General features: G+C 41.1%; 1 protein-coding gene across 2 annotated transcripts; it reads right to left on the bottom strand.

The window, feature by feature from the left end:
• Positions 1-235: 235 nt before the first annotated feature.
• On the bottom strand, positions 236-6897 carry CTLA4 (cytotoxic T-lymphocyte associated protein 4). 2 transcript variants are annotated; one of them, XM_032637348.1, is made up of 4 exons: positions 6691-6897; positions 3225-3572; positions 2657-2766; positions 236-1379 (listed from the first exon to the last, which is right to left on the bottom strand). In XM_032637348.1, the coding sequence occupies exons 1-4, from the start codon at positions 6797-6799 to the stop codon at positions 1275-1277; spliced, it is 672 nt and encodes a 223-aa protein (XP_032493239.1). In that variant the 5' UTR covers positions 6800-6897; the 3' UTR covers positions 236-1274. The 2 variants fall into 2 exon arrangements, with proteins under 2 accessions (XP_032493239.1, XP_032493240.1); XM_032637349.1 differs by lacking the exon at positions 2657-2766.
• Positions 6898-23949: the final 17052 nt, after the last annotated feature.

A 23949-nucleotide genomic window follows, 5' to 3' on the forward strand; every position in this document is an offset into this window, starting at 1 on the left:
CTCTGCATCGGCAGGTGGACTCTCAACCACTGTGCCACCAGGGAAGCCCCCCTTTTGGGTTTTTTCGATTTGTTCTCGGTATTCCTAATATTGGAGACTCAACCAACTGCTAAATGAATCAACCAAAAATAAACTCAAACACAATACTCACTTGTAAGGAATGTCAAAAACAACTCTGGTAAACGACCACCACAGATTTTTATTTAATTAAAAATATTATACATGTTGTTGCATTTTCACGGAAAATATCAAGTTAAAAAACACCAACAGTGTTAGTTTTCAGAGACCCTCGCATTCTGTTCTGCCATCTGCTGCTTTTTTCTGTCGGTGGCATTAACCATGTGTAAGGAACTGGGGCCCCCATGGAACTGGAGCTTCCTTGAGGTTCATACCCGCAAGACTCCTGAAATGAGCCATTTTCTCGACGATGATGGTGCTGTATCAAGTTAACTCAGATACCACCAGCTTTGGCTTCCTTGCAAACCAGTGGAAGGAGTTGGCATAAAAGCCCAAAGCCCATGTCAACACCAACTCAGCCCAACATGTCTGCAAGGATGAGCTATGGCCTTATCCAGTTTCCAAGCCAGTTGGCAAGTGACCTTGTACTCTACCTGGTGTATTAGTGTCCTGAGTCTCTCCACAAAACTTCCCCTGAACCCATGGTGGGAAGACACTGCCATATAGTGTTTATACTCAAACTACCAGCAAATACACAAAAGCACATGTGGCCCCCATGCACAATACTATCATAAAAAATACATATTGTTACAATACAACCTTTGGAATCACTGGCTAAAATATAGCCATGTGAGTATTTTTTAAGTCTTTATGTAATTATATATTTGTTAAGAAAAATAACACAGCATAAAAATTTTACTTGAAAACATCATTTCAGCTATAAACTTCTCACAGGTAAATACAAGATGTATATAATACCATCCTCGCTCTTAATTCTTCCTTTGCTTTCTTGGGACTGTACCATTCCCTAACTTATGTCTTGACTTCACATTGTAATGCTGCATCCCAATATTGCTCCCAAGTGAGGCTTTTACTAAAATTGGATCAGATGTGACAGAACCAGCCCGGCTCTGTTTTTCTGCTCCTCCGTTTTAAATTGTAGTACGCTTAATTTGGGTTCTGCATCCTGCTTTATATTAAAGAGAGATGAATCCCCCAAAATACACAAACAAACAAAAATAGCTGGATAGCAAAAAGTTAGAATTGCCTCAGCTCTTACAAATTGGAAAATAGTCTTTTTTCTTCATAATGGTCTCTCAATTGATGGGAATGAAATAAGGCTGAAATTGCTTTTCACATTCTGGCTCTGTGGGGGGCATTTTCACATAGACCCCTGTAGTAAGAGGGCTTCTTTTCTTTAGCTGCCAAACATTAAAAGAAACAGTAATTAGTATTGTGGAATACAGAAGCCACTTCTAACTATAATAGGATTCAACAAATATTGGGTTCCTACCCCACTGAAAAATTGATGTTCACAACATACAGAATTATAAGCCCCAGGAGATTTTCTTGATTCAGCTATTAAAATTCATTTCGGGTAAATAACTCTGTGCTATTGACTTAAGATAGAAATCATTTTCCCTGACTGGGAGATGGCAGAAAGAAACTTCAAGAAAGCTTTAGAAAGAACATCCAAAATGCCTATGATAATTGACTGGGTCTTGTTTGTGAGGGGATGAGCTTGATAAGATAATAAACCTCAATTATTCTCTTTGCGAGCAGTATGTCTCATCTCTACTCCTCACATACGCTTTATTACTTTTTTTCTCGGTCCACATTAGTTCCCAGTTTTTATCACCTCAGTAAATTGAGGTCTAGTCTACTAGTTAGTGTGGCACTTTTTAGCAAATGAGGTAGAAAGAAGCTACAGCAACAGAACAGACTGAGTAGAGGTTCTTGGAATACAGTGTAGGGGTGCGGGAGGGAGAGAGGGAGGGAGTAAGGGAGTGGAAGAGAAGGGGAGGGAGAGAGGAAGGTGAGGGAGAGGTTTGTGAATGGCAAATCCAGCCTCAGGCAAAGGAGGCTGCAAGCGACTGTCAGAAATCTTGACAGAAGTCCGGATTCCATACCTCTGCTTCTTCTACAACAACTGTAGTAAATGAAAACTGGGTTCTCATTTACTGGGATGGAGAAGAGCGTGAGGCTTGCCAGTCGAGCAGACTGGGTAACAGGGCACCCTGGGCATGTGTTACGTGGACGCCTACAGCTTGGTCAAGGAAGGCTCAAGTAGAGTCGCACAGAGCAATGCCTTCCAGGTAAAGTAGAGGGACATTAACCACCCCTGCGGTCTTCTCCAGCAGCATTTTGCCCAACCTAATGTTTCAGGGTTATTAACTTAAGTACAATTGTCATGAAGATAAAGAGCAAAACAGCTGCCCTGTGTTGTTCAGCTACTCAAAATGAAACCCTATGCAAAAGCACACAAACATTCAATGTCAAACACACTCATATAAAATATTAGTCATCCTGAAACCTCAAAGGCCAATGCCAAGGGTTCTAGTGTGTTCTTTACCACCGTCCTTCCTCGTCTTCATTTACCGCTTCATCTCAAGAAAACTCCACTCAACAGCATCATTTGGCCAGTTGTTATCACTAAAGGTACTGACCAAGGATGGTGCGTTATCGGCACAGCACTCACCATTTTGCTCAAAGAAACAGCTGTGATGAGGAAGCTGTAGAAAAACAACCCTGAACTAACTGCTACCAGGATCCAGAGGAGGAAGTCAGAATCCGGGCATGGTTCTGGATCTGCAACAGAGAACAAAGCAGAATTTCCCTGAGATGCTTTCTAAATTCTAGGGCAGTACTCCCCCCACACCGGTGAGAGAAGGAAAAAGTTCAAGCTTCCAGACCTTGATGTCCACCCCTAATTGGAATCGCTGGACCCCAGGTAAGTCAGACTGTTGGGGCTACTTTGCCAGGAGTTTCAGATCAAAGGCCAAGGCCAAATTTCATGCTGGGTATCACTCCAGTGTGAGTGCCCCAACCTGCCAGGAGGAAACACACCTTCTCCAGCTCATTTTATTTTATAAACAGAATGCCGTTTGCCTCGCCACCCATACTGAGTAGGACTCATGCGGTAGGCCAGAGAACTCTTAAAGAGAATTCCCACAATCCTAAACATGAACGACCTGAAATCAAGGAGCAAAACTGTTTGCACACAGAGAAGAGACAGCAATGCAAAAGGCGTCGTCAGTGATGCTCACCGATGACATAAATTTGGGTTCCATTGCCCATGCCCACATAGTAGGGCGGTGGGTACATGAGCTCCACCTTGCAGATGTAGAGCCCGGAGTCCGTGGCCCTCAGCCCTTGGATGGTGAGGTTCACTCTGTTCCCACTGGAGGTACCAGTGCAAATGGAATCCTCCAGGAAGGTCAGCTCATCTTCCACCATGTAGGTCGCGGCGCAGACTTCGTTCAGCTGGCCGCCTGCCTTCCGCAACACCGTCACCCGGACCTCGGCGGCTTTGCCTGACGACCCATATTCACAGACGAAGCTGGCAACACCCCGACTGCTGGCCAGCACCACTGCGGGCTGGGCCACGTGCACCCCTAAAGCAAGAAAACCAAAGGGAACTCAGTGAACTCATGCTCGCCCATGACAAGGTCCAGGCAAAACCCTCAGGCCGGGCAAAGTTGATCTTTGATGGCCCCCTCCAGTTTCACCTGTCAGCCTTTCTCTCCCCCCATCAACAAACCCATCACCCTCCCCTACCCCTTTCCTTCTCCACCCACCCCAGCACCCCCTCCATCTCGCCACTGTCTTCTGGTTACTCTCCATGAAGGTGCTTCCTTATTGGAAAACAGTGCCTTGAAGGCAGTTGGTTGTGGCATGAAGAACACTGATGTGACAAAGAGAAGGGCTGGCTCTACTGTGAAATAGGTGATTTGGGGAAAGCCATGCCTCCCCCGTGGACTTCATTTTTCCCTCACATGCAAAAGAGGGGATTAGATCAGATGACATCAGAGTGCCTTCCCACTCTGGTATTCTAAGGTTATGATAGAGCTGTAGGACCCATAAGAGTAGTAGGGGAAAGTTTGGAGGCTGAGGTATAGAGTCTTGCTTTATCCCTCAAAGTATACCTTAATAACCTCTACCCGCATTGATCTGGCCCTGGACCTCAATCGCCCACGAGGAGCTGAGCCTTGGCCCATGGTGCCGGCCACCCCCTTCCCTGCATTATCGCTAGAGAATGAGGGATGCTGCTTGATGAAGGAAGCCACCGAGCCAAGGGCACCGGGTCATTTCCTCTGTAGGCTGAGGCAACCCTGCTGTTCACTTCTACGGGCTTCCCCTGCCACTGTCATCACCTCTTCCACCGCCCTCTCTCCTTCACTCGAACACCTTGTGTTCCTTTGTTCTTTTCCCTCTGGCTTCTACAGGAGAAGGGAGGCCAGCTCTCCATACAAAAGGGCTCACATCATCTAAAAAATAGTGGCTTCATGACAAATTACTTTCCTGTAACTAACTGGGCCCCTCTCTAGTCAATCAATCACACAAGTGACACTCAAAACTTGGATTGAACGATGACACTCATTCTGTTCAAACCCTTTCATGCCTTATATACCACTGATTACAAAAACAAATAACTTTCACTGTCTCCGTTATCTGATCCCAGCTTACCACTCCAATCTGAGCTTCCAGGACACCTCTTCCTGTGTGTAAATCACTTTATTCTGAAAACATTAGTCCTTTCCCCCAAGCACCTGTAGTAGGCAACCTGTGTCCTCAGAAGAGAGAACAATATGGCAGCAGCCATTAACCATTGCCATGGTTAATCCAGCAGCCCTGGTTGGCTAGACAGTAGTTTTCTTTCCCAACCCTCATTTCTGTCTATCAGAGATGCCCTCTGAGCATCCTTTGTACTATTATAACTCCACCGCAGTACTTAATCAAATTCAGCCCTGTATTAAAGGTTTTTTGTGCATTAATCATTATATCCTGCCCATTTGTTGTGTTGACTCTAAGATTAAAGAAGACCAAGTTTCCTGCCCTCCCCCGAGGCAAGCTCCCAATTATCACCACTAAATCTGGTTACACAATTTTCCAATATCCACCATGGGAGGATCCCAGTTACAGGTAGAGATAAATTTTCTTAAAAGTAAATTTGATTATTTCCCTGATATTTAACTTTACATGTTCAAAACATGTAAAATAAGAAAATGTGTATGAATATTTCTTATACAGTAAAAATTAATAATCAAATATCTTTTGAGCACCTACTTTGTATAGACCACTTGGTTTTTCAACCGAGAAGCTCTAGAGGGAGAGAAGGTTGAAATTCACCTTCTGGTAAAACGGTCACCATTTCACACCATTGTAACAGACCAGGTATCAACCTCTAAAGAGCTTTATTTCATCTGAAAACTGGGGAATCTGCACCTAAGGTCCAGAGATAAGTCAGGCGGCAATTAAGTATCTTATGCCAAACAGACCTATGGCTCTTTCTTTCTTTCATTCTTTTGTTCTTTCTTTCTTCCTTTCTTTTTTTCATTTTGTTTGTTTGTTTGTTTTACTACGTCAAATTGCTTTCTTTTTTTAAAATAATTAGCTAACTATAGAGTTGATTAAGAGGACCTTAAAACCCTGCATTGAGTAAAGAATGCTGAAAGTTTAAACAAGCAGGCTAATCCGTTTAAGTGAATCAGAGGACCTTAAAACCTTGAATTGGGTAGGAAAGAAACTTCCCATAATTTGTCTAAATCAGTGCTCTTCAAAAAGGGAATTTTTTTTTTACATCTTTATTGGAGTATAATTGCTTTACAACGGTGTGCTAGCTTCTGCTTTATAACAAAGTGAATCAGTTATACATATACATATGTTCCCATATCTCTTCCCTCTTGCATCTCCCTCCCTCCCACCCTCCCTATCCCACCCCTCTAGGTGGTAACAAAGCACCGAGCTGATTTCCCTGTGCTATGCAGCTGCTTCCCACTATCTAGCTATTTTACATTTGGTAGTGTATATATGTCCATGCCACTCTCTCACTTTGTCCCAGCTTACCCTTCCCCCTCCCCATATCCTCAAGTCCGTTCTCTAGTAGGTCTGTGTCTTTATTCCCATCTTACCCCTAGGTTCTTCATGACATTTTTTTTTTCTTAAATTCCATATATATGTGTTAGCATACAGTATTTGTCTTTCTCTTTCTGACTTAAGATGTGGTACACATATACAATGGAATATTACTCAGCCATAAAAAGAAATGAAATTGAGCTATTTGTAATGAGGTGGATGGACCTAGATAGAGTCTGTCATCCAGAGTGAAGTAAGTCAGAAAAAGGGAAATCTTGAGCTAACCCTGATTCTAAGCCCAAATGGATTTAGGATGGTGGGTATCTTTGCTCTCTTAAATCACTTAACTTTGCAGTATTTTCTTCTCATCTTATAGAAGTGTCTGAAATTGCTCATGTCTCCCAGACCAACTCACACGTATTCATTAAGCTCCCACTCCATGCCCAGCAAACTGCTAAGAGCTGTGTCTCTGCTGATTTGCTGCTGTCAGCTGTCCCCTGCCTGCCTTGGAATACAGAGCTGCCCATGCCAGGAGATTGGAGTCTCACCTTTAGCTTCTGGATTTGCTATAAATCACTGCCCTTGACTGCTAAAAGGAATGAAACCCAGGTGGGAGAAACACCTCCTCCACCTCCATGCTCCAATAGCCTCACTCACCTTTAGAGAAAACGGGGATGAAGAGAAGAGAAAACAGGGCAGTACAGGGCCAGGTCCTAGAAGCCAGGTCCAGCCGAGCCCCATGACTCTGGAAGCCAAAGCAAGCCATGGCTTTATGGGAGCAGTGTTCAGGTCTTCAGGAAGCAGAGCGAAAACTTTCAGGATCCTGAAGCTTTGAAATGTGTTTGAACCCACACAGAATCAAGGACTTTATATAGCAGGCTTTGATCCCAGGTATGTACTACACATGTGCGCACACAGAAGGCACCTGAATTTCTAGCCTTTTTGTTTTGGTTTTACGAGAAAGGAAGCCGTGGGTTTAGCTGTTACGTCGAAAAGATAACCTCAAATACTCAAAGTAAAACTGAACAAAACAAGCCAATCCATGGATGGAAAATGCACTCAATTTGAAACTGAAGCTTCTTGTTCATTTTGAGGATAAGTGGAGACTTGGAGAATTTCCTGGAGTGCAGGAGTCCCCATAAGTCCCAGTTTTATTTAATTGTCTAGGAATATTTTACGACCCAATTTATTTCATTGATACGCCCCCCTGCCTACCCCACAAAACTGCTAAGTTGCTGGCTCTCTGAGCCCTTGTGCTAAAGACAGAATTAGTCTGGGCATCATTAATAAAGGCTTTGCATTCCACCTGTGAGGCACCATCTTTGGCATGCTTTGCAAATCAGAGTTTATTTCTCCTGGCTCCATTTAAGATTTTCGTTAGGAGAAAATACCAAAATCACAAGAACTAAATTGATCTGCCTCTGGTTTTGCAGATGAGGAAAGAATTCTGGTGCTCTTGAAAGCCTTAACTCAACAAAGACAAAACAGAATTGAAGAAGAAAAAGTCAATGAAAAAGACCCAAGAAATTCAAACCTTCCATCAGAGGATAGACTCTTTTTTCCTAATGGGAAGTTTTCAAGCAGAAAACCCAAGGACTGAGGTGAAATATGACTGAAGTTCTTAAATTTATGAAAGTCGCAGACAGAGCAAATGTTCATCCTCTAAGAAAATACTAAGCACCAGAGACTACCCCACTCTTAAAACTGAGGACTTTTCTTATATTTCAATGATGAAAGACACATTTATTGAGAGCCTATGATATGCCAGAAATTGTGTGTGTGTAGGACTGAATGACGACAAAACAAAAATGTAGTCAATGCCTCAAAGGACTTCCAGAAGACCTACACACGAGCAGACAGTATGGTGTTTGCTTCCTGCAGCCCTTCATGGTTTCCCTCGCCCAGACTCCTCAGCACAGCAAAGGAGGCTGTGTAGAGTACGGGCCTGATGCCTCTCTTCTTAGACTATCTTCCAGCATCCCCTCACATGCCCCCTTCCTCTGCTCGTCATCTCTCCAACACACCTCTTTCAGGTTTCATCAGCTTAACCAACACTGTTCCTACTGCCTTCTCCCTCCCATTATCTTGTTTTATCCTCCAGCTGTTAGCTAAGGTGCCACCTCTTTCCTGACCTGCCTCTTTCCCATACTCCTCAAACTCCTTATGTAAGCCTTCAAACCCCACCTGAAATGCCAGCAGGCAGTAACAACTTAAAGGACGCTTACTAAGGGCCACATCCAGATACAAAAGTGAAAAATGTATGTTCCTAATCTTGAGAGGAAGTCACAGCAGCCACAAGGCAGACATTTAAACCCACGATCATGAAATTGTGGATAAATGCTGAAGGTGAAGTATTGCTGAAGCCATAAAGGGGCAGAAGCCGTTGGTTCGGCCTGTGGAAGTCAGAAAGCGCTTCTCAGAGAAGTAAATGCTGAACTTGTCGTTAAGGACAAGGGGCAAGAGGCGGGTATTCAGACCAGAAAAACAGCGTGTGCCAGACTAGAAAGGGCGTAAAGCATTCATTACAGCCAGAGAACAAGCCTGGTATGGGGCTCACCAGTACGTGGAAGACTAGGTTCTTAGTCTTCAGTGCACCATGAGGAGCAAATAGGCATGATTAAGGGCACATTTTAGGGAGATTCCCCGGCACAGGAGAAGGGGTGGTGAGGATGAGTTCAAGGAGGAAGAAGATATAAAACCAGGAAAACCAGGAAGGAGACTATTGCAATACCACGGGCAACCAGGTTTTCTGTTAAGGGTTAGGCCGTAAATATATTGGGCTTTGCAGGCCAGACAGAGTGGTCTCTGTTGCCACTACTCAACGCTGCTGTGGTAAGGTGGAAGCAATCCCAAAAAATATGTAAGTGAATGGGCATGACGGTGTTCCAATAACACCTTATTTTTAATGTCAATCATACCTCAATAAAAAAAAAATTATTTACAAAAACAGGTGGAGGCTGGATTTGGCCTCCCGGCCATAGTTTGCCAACTCCAGGTCTAAACTAAGGCAATGACAGCAGTGGTGACAAGGTCCCTAAGGGGGCTAATCCTCAAGCAGTGAGTGGATGGAGGAGTTTAGGGTGACACCAGATTTATGGCTTGGTGCTGCCAGGAATTGTTCAAATGTTTGTCAAGTTTTATCTGATTTAAGTCTCCAAACCATCCTACAAGGCAGGGATTATTGGCTTTCCCAATTTATAGAGGAGAAAACCGAAGCACTGAGAGTTAAGGAGGCTTATCCAATCCCCCATCGTTGGTAGGAGAGCCAGGATTTGAAGCCAATGATGCCGTTAATTACTATACTAAAGCAAAGGCTTTGAAGCCAAAGGGAACTGGATTTGAATCCTAGCATGAAGACTTGCTAGCTGTTTATCTGGGGCTAAGGGCCCAATGGCCTTCAGAAAATAGCTGCAATTCTATTGCAAGGATTTCATGAGATAATGCATGTAACGTATATAAAAGACCTATTACTCAGTAACTAGGAGTCCTTTTTATTACAGAGTCACTGAGAAAACAGAAGTGTAATTTACTGGAATAGAAAATAGAAGAAGAGCAGATCAGGAAGTGAAGATGATGAGTTCCATTCCAGCATGTTGATTTTAAGGTATCCACAGATGGTAACGTGGAGACCCTCAAAAGTAATTGCTAGTGTGGATCTGGAGTACGGGAGATAGAGCCAAGCTAAAGATATTAGCTTAGGCAACCATGAAGCCACAGGTAAAAATCTCACAGTGCCAAGGTACATGATGAGCACACTATAAACATTTTAATAGATAAATGAATGAAAACAGTTCAACATAAAAAGAGATGAGGGTCGTAGTAGAAACTTTTAAAGAGCTCTTACCAGCTCCCCTAATTATACTTTTATGAAACTGTTTCTGCCAAACAGTTGTAAAAACCACTGGGTGAAAGAATGTTGGTGAAAAAGATATATTCACATATATCCTCCCATAGATGACTTGATAATTACAAAGGGGAGAAAATAATGGATAAATCTAGCATATACTGCCATAACCAAGTGATCAAACTGAAGATCACCTATGATGGGCATTCTGACATCAAGTCCAGATGCAATACACTGAGAAGAACACAGCTCTGTAGTATTATTGCCAAAATTGCTTAAACTGAATCCAATTATGAAAAAAAAAACAACTAGAAAAATCCATAGTGGGAACATTCTGCAAAACAACTGGCCTTCAAAACTGGCTTTAATATCATGAAAGATTAAAAAATAAAAAACCTGAAAAACTGTTGTAGATTAAAGGCGATTAAGGAGGCATGACAACAAAATCCAATGTGTAATCCTTGATTGAAAAAAATCAACTATAAAGCGTATTGTTGAGATACTTGGGTAAATTTGAATACAGACTCTATTTGATAATAGCATTGCATTAATTTTAAATTTGCTGAGTGTTATCATCTTATTGGGGTTATGTAGGGAAATGTCTTTGTTTGGGGGTGATATTTGCATAAATATTTAGGGATAAAGTCTCAGGATGTTGGCAAATAACTCTCAAATGGTTCAGCAAAAATATGTGTATATGTTTGTGCCAGCAGAGAGAAAGAATAATAATAAGAGAACAACAGTGACAAAATGTTAACAACTGGAGAATCTAGGTGAAGGTTATATCACTGTGTGCATAATACTTTTCTTATAAATTCTTTGTGAGACTGAAAATTTTCAAAGTCAAAAGTTGAAAGTAGAAATTATAAGGCCACTATTAATATGGTAGGCAATATAGCACAGATAAGCAAACTGAAATTTAGAGAGAGGAGGTGACTTGTTCAAGGTTATTCTCCAACCCCTTCCCTCACAGCCGTTCTCCACGTGGGAGACAGACCCCCACAGAGGATTGGGTTCTCAGGCAGGTTAGCTTCCTGGAGGGATCAGCTGATTTGAGGCACCAGCAGAAGATCAGAGAGCATGAGGATGGATGTTGGGGTATTTCTTCCCGGCTCTTTCCCAGATTCAGACCCTGTCTCTGGTAGTGACAGTAGCTCCGTACAACTGTGGTTCCTGTCGGGTACCCCCACTTCTATGATGCTAATTCTCACTATTTCTTCCCCTGCTTTTTTCAGTCCTGTAAGTGGTATCAGCTTCCACTGTTTCTAGAGTGTGAGTGCATTAATATCGTCTGCCCCGCCCTCCTTAAGACCTCTAAAATACAGTTGACCCCTGAACGATAGGGGTTTGAACTGAATGGTCCATTTATATGCAGATTTTTTCAATCATAAACACTACAGTACCACACCATGCTCAGTTGGTTGAATCCACAGAAGCCGAACCACAGATATGGAGGAACCATGGATACCAAATGTTGACTCTAAATTATTTGTAGATTTTCCCAAACTCCTGCATTGTTTAAGGGTCAACTGCAGTCCTTTCGCTGAGTCTCTTATTTGAACCACCTGTTTCCTGTAGAGTCTCTGATTGACCCAGTCCCTCAGCTAGTATGTGGTGAAAACTGGATTTAAATCCTGATCTCATCCCGCCCAGTACTTCTTTTCCCCTATTATGTCATGTACAGTAATAATATGTCTTGTCATACCGGTTTGTAGTTATTACAGTTGTGGGCAATTCTGTCTCCCTTATTTCAGATTCTATTGAATATTCCATCTTGCACCCTCACGCCACACCTAGCAACTAACTAGGACCTCCTTTGTACATAACAAATGGTGGAGGATTTCTGCATTTCAATTTTGTTCTCAACACTTTTTCTGTCCCTTGCATCTCATTTCCAGCTCTGGGAGAAGTACGAATAAGTAAGGATTCCATCAGAGGACTGACAGACACCAAGAAGCCCAGCACAGTGCTTAAGAGCATGGCTGGAGTCAGACAGACTTGAGTGCAAATCCTGACTCCGCTGCTTACTAGATGTATCCTGGGTGAGGTTTTCGAACTTCTCTGATCCCCAGCTATCTCATCTATAAAATATGGCTAGTTATATAACCATCTTATAGGGTTATTGTAATGATGGTTACTGGCATTCAACTATGCCAATAAATTGTTGAAAACTGGACCTAGAATACAGTACGTGCCCGGTAAACGTTAACTCATCTATTAAATACAGAGAAAACTATGGATTTCAAATTTTAGCTGTTATATAAAGCCTTCTTTCATTATCAGTGCTAGTGAATGGATGGTATATTAGACTAACTTTCTTTTCTGCTGCTGTCATTGTCTCTATCAGTATGTGGAACCAAATAGCTTATTATTTGCTACCTGATTGAGTCTGAAAACTCACAACGCTAGACATAATCTAAGATTTCTCCATTGTGAGATCTCAATTATTCAGTGGTTGAATATTTAAATGTCTAAGCGTACCGCATCCTTGGATGTTTTCATTTCAGGGTAGGAAGGGGAAAATCAATTTTGTTATTTACTTTTACCACTCCAATTAGAAAAGAAAGGTTGGTGGTAAAGGAAATGAAAATAATTGGCTAAAATTAGGGTCCGGGGATTCACTGTGATTTCATTTCCTCACTATCTTCCTATATCCTACTAGTTTGACTAAACCCCAGACTGCTTTTGTAGTACTCTTAGTGGTTACTGGATTTGAAAGATCTCTCAAGATTTGCATAATTCACAATGATGCCTAGAGTGAAGTGCCTTCAGAATTCCAGAGGAGATATGGGTTGGGTAGGGTAACTGCGTTGTTTTACTTAATTGTAAAACTCCTCTGAATTTGTAAAGCTCGTCTTGAGCTTAATTGAACTTTTAAAATTTTTTATTTTTTCTGAACCTTCTCCTATTATCCTTTCCCCAACTGGTACACCACCAACCACCCCCCAACCAAAAAAAAAAGAAAAACATCTTTTGTTGAAAGATTTGCACCTGGCATTGACTGTGGTACATACTGCAAAACATCCTTTGCTTGATGGTTTCAGACGTAACGGGTAGAATGAAAAGTCTATATTTGCATAGCGTGCAGTTTCAGGACATCCCGTTACGTTGAGCCTATAATCATGCCTAATTAAGGTTATATACTCTGTGTTTTTATGGTAATTAGCTCATCACAGTACATCTCCTTTCAAAATCGACTTCAAAGGAAAAAGAAAATCATCTACCAAAGTGATTGCTAAAGAAGGATCTAACAATCATCTCACTGCGAAAGAGAGTTAAAGAGAAAGGAAATGATATGCAAAGTGACTGGAAAGAAATTTTAGCTTCATTACCATTAAAGGGTGAAAATATGGGCTGGGCAAGAACTTACTTAAATAAATGTGGTAGGTGAATTTTCAGTCCCTAGGAAACTGTAATCTACATCATAAAGTCAGGTAAAAATGGACGGTTCTGAGCTGTGGACTTTCTGCCAGTCCCTTAGTGGGGAAATAGAGTAGATTCCTGCTGGCTTTTTAGTCTACATTGTCCCCTCGCTGGGGGGAAAGTGAAAACTGTTGTCAGGGAAGCAAAGGTTTATTTGGTGGTCTGGATGACAAAATGAAATGCAGGGGCTGCTTCAGCTGAAGGTTAATACTCACCTGTCAGAGCTTTACTTACGCAGAGATGAAGACAAATATTTTTGAATGAATAAATGACAAAGTCAACTGTGATTACAACCATCACAAAGTAATGTGAAGGGGGAATCTATGTTCTAATTACCCAAGCTCCCTACTTTGTTTGATTGAGTGCTTTTGAATATCTTACCTCCATTTATGGATAATGATCTCATATTTCTGGTTTCAGCCATTATCATCACTGATTATCTCTCAATCTTCTTAGCTTCTCACACCTAAAAAGTACAATTAAAGTTAACTGTGTTTTATCCTTAATCCTTCACCCCTGTTGCAACACAGCCAGCCATGAATATTTTAGGTAAGTGACTTTATCAAAAACCAAGAATAGAAGTTTTCAAAATATCAATAGATGATACTTTTATAGATTGGATAACCGATGCTGAGAATTAAATTGGCTTGCCCAGGATCACACATATAAGCCTTACTCCTTCATCATCAAGGACAAATAGATAGAAAGGGACGGATAAATAGTCCAATATTTAACCTGTGATGCTGCACCCCAGCTCTCTTCACCTGAATGGTACTCAAGAGCCTGCCTGATTCCCATTTAGGACAAGTTGAGATGACCCAGTATCATTTCCATTTTGCAAAAGAAGAAACTGCACAAGTCACTGTTTACTTGTCTCAGTGAAAGAGGAAGAAACCTTGGAGTATGACTCAAAATTGTCTTTAATGCTGAATAACCCACCCGACACCCAAATAGTTGCTAGCTATAAGTAGTGGACACTGGAACTGTCAAATATTTAATGGAACCCATTTCTTCCATGATATTTGTGGCTGGGTAATCTCAGCCTGAAGCACTTATTTCAGATCCTTGGTGACAGAGACAATCACTGTTTTCATATTTTGAGCTGTGTTATTTCAAGCCCTGCTGCTACTGCAGCATTTATGATTTCAGGTCATGACCTCCTCCACACATCCAGTTCAAAGGAAACTGTTATATTCACACCTTGAATACAGAAAAGGAGCATCTTTAGTCCTTTGCAGTGTGAGTGATAGCAACTATGATGGTGGAGAAAGGTGTGTTAGATGATAAGGAACACCATGGGTTTGCACAGCATGTTGCAGGCACTGAATCCTAGAGGAAATGTGAGTTCTGCTCTCCCATTTTATAGATGGTAAACAAAGGCCCAGGGAGGCAGACTGATCTACCCAAAATTACATGCACATCCTGTTAGTGGCAGAACCAAGATGAGAGCCCAAAAGTCCTTAACTCTAGTTTAATTCTCTTCTCATGCCCTCACCATCATTCCCCATCTTCCCAAGCCCTACTAAATTAACAGGGCTTCTGACTCTAATTTCCTGCTAGTTTGCAACTTGAAACCCAGCCCCACCAGACTTCCTGGTGGGGCTTGAGTACCCAAAAGCACAAATCAGCAAATCAGATTTTATTTAAATAAAAAAAAAATCATTGGTCTTATAGCAACACCAATCACCATAGCCAAAAGATGGAAACAACCCAAGTGTTCATCAACTGATGAATGGATAAACAAAATGAGGTATATCCATACAATTGAATATTATTCAGCCATAAAAAGGAATGAAGTACTGATGCATGCTACAACATGGATGAACCTTGAAAACATTATGCTGAGTAAAAGAAATCACACACAAAAGGCCATACGTTATATAATTCTACTTGTATGAAATATCCAAAATAGGCAAGTCCATAGAGACAGAAAGCAGTCTATGGATGGCCAGGGACAGGGGGAGAATCAGGAAATGAAGAATGACTGCTTGACGGGTATAGGATTTCTTTTGGGGGTGATGAAAACGTTCTTGAACTAGACAAGAGTGATAGTTGCGCAACATAGTAAACGTATAAATACCCGAATCGTACACTTTAAAATGGTTAAAATGGTAAATTTTACGTTATATTTACCATACACACACACAAACATATGGTCATGCCAATGGATTCGGGTGGCATTCACCATCTTAAAAAGTGTATCATTGATATGGCCATACTTTTTTGTTCTTCTCTGAGTGTAATCTGGACACAACACATAGCCAATTTTGCTTCTTTCCGAGAGCAAAAGGGATGAACTGGTAAACATGTCATTATCTGGCTGAGGCAAGGGAGAAAAGATTCTGGTTACTCCTCACCACCTCCAGTTCTGACCACACGTCACACTGAACCATTTACCAACCAGAATCTAAAATATGCATCATTTGGCTCTACCTTCTCCTGGGCACAATTTTCTAATAGGTTACTTGGTTGTAGAAAAACTAAATGAGATAGAGGGAGGCCATGGCAGGAAACTTTGGCTCAGTGAACTGTATTATTCAAGCATGCTTTAGGAGAAAATCATTTAGAAGCAGTTGGTTACATTTAGCAGCTTTTGTTAGCAGGCTCTATTTCATGGATTCTGCTCCAAGAGGAAACTCTCTGGCCCAGAGCTTCATCCATGAGTAGGAAGCTAAATAATGGCACCTACTCGGTCACATCAGGACCTGTTGAAGGCAGCAAGGGTGATACACCATGACTAAAACCCAGGGTCTTTAGGTTTTGTCTGGCACATGTGTAGAGCCCAGTTTCTGTACTCATCTAAGAGAATCATGTTACAGCAATGAAGTTGCCTTTAAAACCCTGAGGAATCCATTTCTTGTGTTTTTGTTATTTCTCAACATTATTTAAATTCAGTCTGATCACATAAAGTTCTTGCCATTTTTTTACATTGGTTGAGAAATGCTGACAAGTAGAAAATACCAGAAACACTTTTTTCCTGTCCTCCCCAAATATAAGAAGGTCAAGAAGCATTGGTCAACTATCTCCCCTGCATTTCACCCTCTGGATAAGAGAGACAGACGTGTGCTTAAAACCAAATGAATTTGTTAGGAATTTTTGATTCACAATATAAAAAAGAGCTAAAGGAAGTTATGACTTATAAATATCAAGTCTTTGCTACTGGAGTTCATTATCTTGATTTACAGGTTAAATTCAGTAACCAAGTTTATGGTGATAAATATTGTTGAGTAAATACATTTTTTTTCTCATCATTTGGAACCACTCTTTTCATTTGAGAAAATAAATCACTTCTCAGTTCTCTGGCTTGCTCTCTAGATATCCAGGCCTTCTTTTAACTAGCGTCATAAAATGTCTATGTTAAGTGAATGCCATTTGTATAATCTGAACATATTGATTAACTTCAAAATCTCTTATAGCAAAGAAAAACTTGGGGAAACATCCTCAGGATTTTTAAGAGAATGGGAGTAAAGAGGAAGATGAAAAGAAAGAAGAAGAGAAATGAGAGACAAATGGATGGAACAGAGGAAGGCAAAACAGAAACTTTTTTTAATATATCTTTATTGGAGTATAATTGCTTCATAACGTTGTGTTAGTTTCTGCCATACAACAAAGTGAATCAGCCATATGCACACACATATCCCCATATCCCCTCTCCCTTGAGCCTCCCTCCCACCCTCCCTATCCCACCCCTCTAGGTGGTCACAAAGCATGGAGCTGATCTCCCCATGCTGTGCGGCAGCGTCCCACCAGCCATCTGTTTTACATTTGGTAGTATATGTATGTCATTGCTACTCTCTCACTATGTCCCAGCCTCCCCTTCCCCGCTGTGTCCTCAAGTCCGTTCTCAACATCTGCATCTTTATTCCTGCCCTACCACTCGTTCATCAGTACTATTTTTCTAGATTCCATATATGTGCATTAACATACGGTATTTGCTTTTCTCTTTCTGACTTACTTCACTCTGTATGACAGACTCTAGGTCCACCCATCTCACTACAAATAACTCAATTTCGTTCCTTTTTATGGTTGAGTAATATTCCATTGTATATATGTGCCACATCTTCTTAATCCATTTGTCTGTCGGACATTTAGGTTGTAACCATGTCCTATTGTAAATAGTGCTGCAATGAACCATGTCCTATTGTAAATAGTGCTGCGATGAACATTGTGGTACATGTGTCTTTTTGAATTATGATTTTCTTAGGGTATACGCCCAGTAGTGGGATTGTTGGGTCATATGGTAGCTCTATTTTTAGTTTTTTAAGGAATCTCCATACTGTTCTCCATAGTGGCTATATCAAATTACATTCCCACCAACAGTGCAGGAGGGTTCCCTTTCTCCACACCCTTTCCAGCATTTATTAAAACAGAAACTTTAAATGAAAGGTAGTTTGTATATATTCAAAAAAGTATCAATTCTGACCTACCTGACAGAATTAATCAACAATCAGAGATCACTGGTTTTGATTGTGGGTGGAACTTTCATAAAATTCCACAAAGCTCTCAATATCACAAAACCCCAAAAAAGATGCTCTGTTAGATGTTTATATACAAAGAATGTACAGATAATGTCACTCTAGTACTAAATTTAGCAAATAAAATTGATAGTAATTGATAAGACTGATTCATAGAAACATTTTTTTAAGTCTTTAACTCAAATTACCACAGTATAAATGTTTTTTTTAACTCACTAGCTTAAAAGTCAGGAAACTCTTACTTAGATTTAACCACATTTCTATTGACACTGGCTTAGGTAATAAAGTTTTAAGATTTATAGCAGTTTGGGATGTACCAAGATTTAATGCTGCAAAACCGGTTGTTCTGGCAGAGAGGCCTCAATTTGAAGCCTTAAAGATTGAAAACCAATCAACAAAATTCACAAATTATTTTCTATAAAATATTTTTAATAAATTCTGAGTTAGTTAATCTTTCCCACTGTGTTTCCCAGCAAACATTCAGCCAAGATAAAATACATTAGGGGAAGATAAAGACTTTCTCGTGCTCCCTAATTCCAACTTATTGAGTCAGACTTTAGTTATAGTACATAAGAGATAAAATGCATAAAATGGGGCTTCCCTGGTGGCGCAGTGGTTGAGAGTCCGCCTGCCGATGCAGGGGACACGGGTTCATGCCCCGGTCCGGGAGGATCCCACGTGCCGCGGAGTGGCTGGGCCCGTGAGCCATGGCCGCTGAGCCTGCGTGTCCGGAGCCTGTGCTCCGCAACGGGAGAGGCCACAACAGTGAGAGGCCCGCGTACCGCACACACACACACAAAAAAAATGCATAAAATGGTGGCATGGGATTTAAGAGTTTGGAGTTATAGATGTGGCTTTGATGCTACCTAAGTGGAAACCAATTTAGTCATATAATTTCACTAGAGTTTAATTTTCTCATCAATGAAAATGAGGAGGCCCAATTAGGAAGAATCTCTAATTTTCATGATATGTAAGTGGAAAAAACAGGTTAGAAAATTGTATTTAGAATATGGTCCATTTTGTAAAAATAAAGTGAAAATACATGCAGAATTTTATACAGCAACATGTTAATGGTGATTACATAGAATTTTAATTTTCTTATTTCATCTACCTCTATTTTCCATTTTTATGAATGTACATGTACTATTTGTGGTCAGAAAAACAGATAATATATTGCAAACAATAAAACTTAAAAGTCTTGTTAATGTTTATAGAGCACTAAGTGTATGCCGAGTTATCAGAACTTTAGCATTCCTATTTTTGTAAAAAGTTTAAAGGAGATAAGATATGGATATAGCTTCCTTTTCATGCAGGGATTTGAAATTCAAGATAAGTCTATACAAGAACTCCAGCTTCTAAAATATCTACCAAAGAAGAATTTCTCCAGCGCAACATATTGTGCCATCAGCTACCCATCACCATAATCTAAAAGCATTTCTTGTGTTAATTTTCCTAGAATACTATGAAAAATACTGTACACATTAAGAAACACATTCCTTACATACATAATGTAACATACAGATACATAATGTTTATGGACATGGTTAATTAGACATGCAAATAAATGGATTATGTGACCAACATAGGAGAGAGACATTAGTGGGCTAAATTTTAAAAGAGGAAGTTTGTTAAATGTAGTCTGAACTCTTCAGGTCTTAATTCATTGAGACATTGAATGTGGGAATCTTAAGTTTAAAGTCCATCTCTTACTGGCTGTGACAAGGAGAAACTGATCTTTACAGGCAGATAGATAAGCCTGGCTTCACATCCCACTGAAAACTTTCCATTCTCTGAATGCATGTCCTTGGTTTCTAACTTCATAGAAACTACATAAGATATACCAAGCAGGTCATTCAAACAGATGAGCTGCCATTTAAGGTGGACTTCAGGTGTCAAGGCGTAAAAATGTCAGAATCAGGTATCAGAGAATTCCTAGAAATTCCCATATTCAGTAACATAAATTAGACATGACCTTGAGCATAACAAGGGCAGAAAATTAAAGGACCAATACTAAGCAATTTTAGAAATTCTCTGGCTAATTTCTCTATGTCAAAATTGTATTCCTACTTGATACTTTTCCCTTTATGCTACGGGAGTGTAGTCTAAGGCCCTCAACCATGCCAGTCTCTTTGGCAGAAAGAGGCAAGGGGAAAAGAAGAGACTCAGCTTTCTTTAGCACAGGGAGTTCTTTTAGTTCTCCACACTTAGGTTACACAGTAACATTAGAGGAGACATCATCACTGTGTCACAAGGAGAATCCCAAGGAAATGTGAGGATGACTAGCTCCCCACAGCTCATTATAGCTGGGAAAACAAAACAAAACAAACAAAAAGAAGCTGTGAGTGAGGAAAGATTCAATTGTTTCATCTTCAGCCGGATATGAGCATAAAACTGCCAATCCAAATGGTGGCAGTTCGTCAAATATGCCATCTTGGAAGACTGTATTTTTCCAGTGACACTGTCATTGTTCAAGGCATCCCTGGGATGCCTCTTCTGAAATTCTTCTCACTTTTGTGGTGGAGAAAATAAATTCCGTGTCTTGTTACTTTACAATTATATTTTGGTTTTGATACAAAATTGGAAACACCTGGTTTGGTCACCAAGGTCCTCAGTTAAGGAAGAAATTGTTGAGGGAAAAATACCATATTCATATTCAGACAACAAATAACTACTGCCTTTGAAAATGTTGGAAGGCTTGTGCTACAGGCCTTTCAATACCAAGAACATTTTCAGTAATGGTGGCATCATAGAACAAAGGATGAGCTATCACAACTTGGATTTGAGCAGGAGATATAATCCTGCCACACAAGTCATGTGGAGATGGAGAGGAAGGCTGATTCTCTCATTACCCATCACTAGTGATGGACTGCAGATAAGCTTCAGGCCCCTGGGGGATCAGAGGAGGGGTAATTCCAAACCTTCACAAGGCACAAGTAGCAGTACTGAAGCCCAAGGAAAAGATTGTATACGGTGAGTAGAACACAAAAAGTAGGAATCCAGGTAGACAGTAACTGGATTCTTCTTCATTCAGAAGGTTTCCCCACAGACTAATGAGTCCCAGGTCCCAAGATAGAAAGTTTCTGGCCTCAGGGAAAGGGCAAGACAGAGCAAGACAGTCAGAAGTCTCAAAGCAGAAACTCAGTCCTGAGATCCAGACAAAGGGACTTGGAAGAAAGCTGGGCCTTGTCTGAGTATGGAGAGAGCCTAGTGACTATTTCCCAAGGTGTAAGCCCAATAGTCAAAACTTCTTTGGATCCAAGTCTTGGATAGTTACTAATGCTAAGCCTCATTCAGTGAAAGACTGAGAATTTTAGGAGTGAGGTAAAACAGATTCTGAAGGTGAGGTGGGACACTTGGGAACACAGATGAAATAAACTGATCAAGACAGTTTCTTGATTATTTATATTAAATAATGACTGATTGGATGTCCAAGGTCACTTTCTACAGTGATCAGCACTCATAAATTCTGATACACTTATTTTAGAATATCTATCACTTTACTGACAAACCTAACAAGAAAAATAACATTTCCCTCTGGGTTACTGTCCTTAGAAGGGTGCTATTATATTCCATTGGTTGGTGGGATTTTCCAGTCACTATTTTTTTTCAATTAAACTATCCAAGTTTAGATGGGTCGAAACCACACTGTGGTTTTCAAAGAGCAGGCAAATTGAGACCAGACTATATTCTAAACTCCCCCATGTTCTGGTTTCATTACGTTCTTGAAACCCAGATCAATTTTATGAAAAAGTTGATTAAACTGGGCTTGATTATTAACAAACCTGACCCAGTTAGAACTTGAAGTTGGAGTGAATTCAGCTGTAATTTGGGGGTGCAGTGCTCACAGTAGAAGTGAAACTAAATATGTGCAAGTGTGTAAGAACTGAAGAGGAGGAAAAAATTATTAAGTGATAAAATTATTAACCCAAATCTCGGAGCAATGAGTGGACAATACCTGGTAAGAAAATATTTCCAAATCTAAAAGCCCAGCAATTACTCTAAGACCATAATTCGAAAATAACTTTTCTGATTAAGTGCAAACTTTCCAAGAACATTCACCCTTTATCCGAAACTGAACCATGAGAAATTTCAAACTATAAGTCATTGTTCACTGTTTGCATGAGAGTTGCGTTCTCAGGATGGAACTGTCAAGTAATCATTGTTATTTTCTTACTACTATGTTGAGGTAGGAGACAAGAAGTCACTGGGGCCAGAAAAGAGAGAGTGGGAGGGTATGGAGGGAGAGGGAGAGAGAGGAAGAATGAAGGCTTGAAGGAAGGAAGGAAGAGAGGGAGGGAGGGAGGAAGGAAGGAAGGGGAGAGGGAGGGAGGGAGGGAGGAAGAGAGGAAGGAAGGAAGGAAGGAAGGAAGAAAGGAAGGAGGGAGGGAGGAAGGAATGAAGGGAGGAAGGAAGGAGGGAGGGAGGGAGGGAAAAAGGGAGGAAGGAAGGGAGGAGGGAGGGAGGGAGGAAGGAAGGAAGGAGGGAGGGAGGGAAAAAGGAAGGAAGGAACGAAGGAAGGGAGGAAGGAAGGAAGGGAGGAGGGAGGGAGGGAGGGAAGTCAAACAAGCAGACAAGGATTATTAAGTCCATGCATTCTCAGAGCAAGCCAGTTCTGACCAAACCCCTCAGGAACAGGATACTCTTAGTCAAACTGCTTCTCAGAAACATCATTTTCCTTGGTGCAGCATCTGTTATCTGGACCAAACCCCGAGACCTCTATCTCCAGGGAATCACAAAATAATTAAGCCAACATTGATGCCCAACTCCCCTTGTTATTATCTATCTAAGCCAGGGTTTCTCAACCTCAGGACTATTGACATTTGGGGCCAAAATGTGATTAAACATATAAGGGTTTTGTTCAGGGAATTATCTGTGACTGAAAATAGGGAAGGAGATAGGGATTTCTGGGATAAACAGCAGATCAGGATGCAAATCTTACTCCCAAGGAAAGGAAGGAGGGAAGGAAGGTTGAGTGGAAGCACTCTAGACCCCCGTGAAGTCTAAGAAAGCTTTGGCCAGACTGTCAAGGTCCTTGAGCCAAGGTGGACCTAGGTGGATTGGCTTGATGTCCTGTGGGATGTTCAGGCAGTCCAGGTCTCTTCAGACTATTCTGCAACAGAGGATGGGAGAGAGATAGACCTGAGACAAAATTGTAAATGAATATTGTTGCCCATGCCATGTGAATGTTGTTTCTGATCCTCTTTCCTAATTGGAATAAGAAAATTCATTTGCCAAGACAATAGCTACATACCACAAGCCTGAGTCCTTACTCATCTGCTCTAGGAATGATTCCTCATCTGGTACAGCAGCTGCACTTGGAGCTGCTACTACTATTGTAATCTACAGAACTATTGGGATCCATCCATTTTCTAGAAGGGACTATTCTGGTAAATTAAATGGAGATATGGTAGCAACTACCACCCCTGCGTCCTTTAGGTCTTTAATGATGACACTAATCTCCACCATCCCCTTTCCCCAAGATATGATATTGGGGGGGGTCTATTATCTTGAATAGGACAGAAAGGGGGTTGGGAAATTTCAAAGGTTTACACTTGGCCTTCCCTGCTATGATAACTCTTATTCCACAGACCAGGAAACCTGTGTGAACTTACTCCATTTCCAAATATATCAACTCCAATTGTGCAGTCCTCCAGGATTCCATTTATTACTTGGCCTCCATAGGTTTTAATTCTAACAAAGGGTACCATGGTGACACTTAGGGGTTCTAAGAATTGATGTTATATCAGACCCTATGTCCATTAACCCTCAGTATATCTGGTTATTCCCCTTTCCCCCATCTGAGTAAGTTGTCATAAGTCCCTCGGGAGAAAGACAGAGGTAATTGTCACAGTATATTCTTGGCACAGTGCTGAAGGGTCCTTCCTCCTAGGTACCTGGTCACCTCTTCAGTTAATGGATTCCAGATCTGAAAACTGGCTCAGGTCAAGGAATTGAGAAAGGGATTTTGACTTTTTATTGGAGCAACAGTCGTCAGCCTCCTGATCCTCCACTCTTGCCTCATTTTTCTTTCCGTCTCATGGCTTCCCAGAGCTCCATCATCCCCATGGATGTTAATAAGCCCAGATCTGTGACTGCCTGTCCTACCATAATCTCTGGCATCCAGAGAAGGCAACCATTGAGCTGCTGATGCCCCTCTCCTCAGCACATTCCCTA

The sequence above is a fragment of the Phocoena sinus genome, chromosome 7, assembly GCF_008692025.1.
Source record: "Phocoena sinus isolate mPhoSin1 chromosome 7, mPhoSin1.pri, whole genome shotgun sequence".
NCBI lineage: Eukaryota > Metazoa > Chordata > Mammalia > Artiodactyla > Phocoenidae > Phocoena > Phocoena sinus.

Excerpts from the sequence above, each read along its gene's own strand:
- CTLA4 (XM_032637348.1), bottom strand. The coding sequence starts at position 6,799 with ATGGCTTGCTTTGGCTTCCAGAGTCATGGGGCTCGGCTGGACCTGGCT. Across the intron at positions 3,573-6,690 it reads CATCCCCGTTTTCTCTAAAG|GGGTGCACGTGGCCCAGCCC; the intron begins GTGAGTGAGGCT and ends TTCTTGCTTTAG. Across the intron at positions 2,767-3,224 it reads AACCCAAATTTATGTCATCG|ATCCAGAACCATGCCCGGAT; the intron begins GTGAGCATCACT and ends TCTCTGTTGCAG.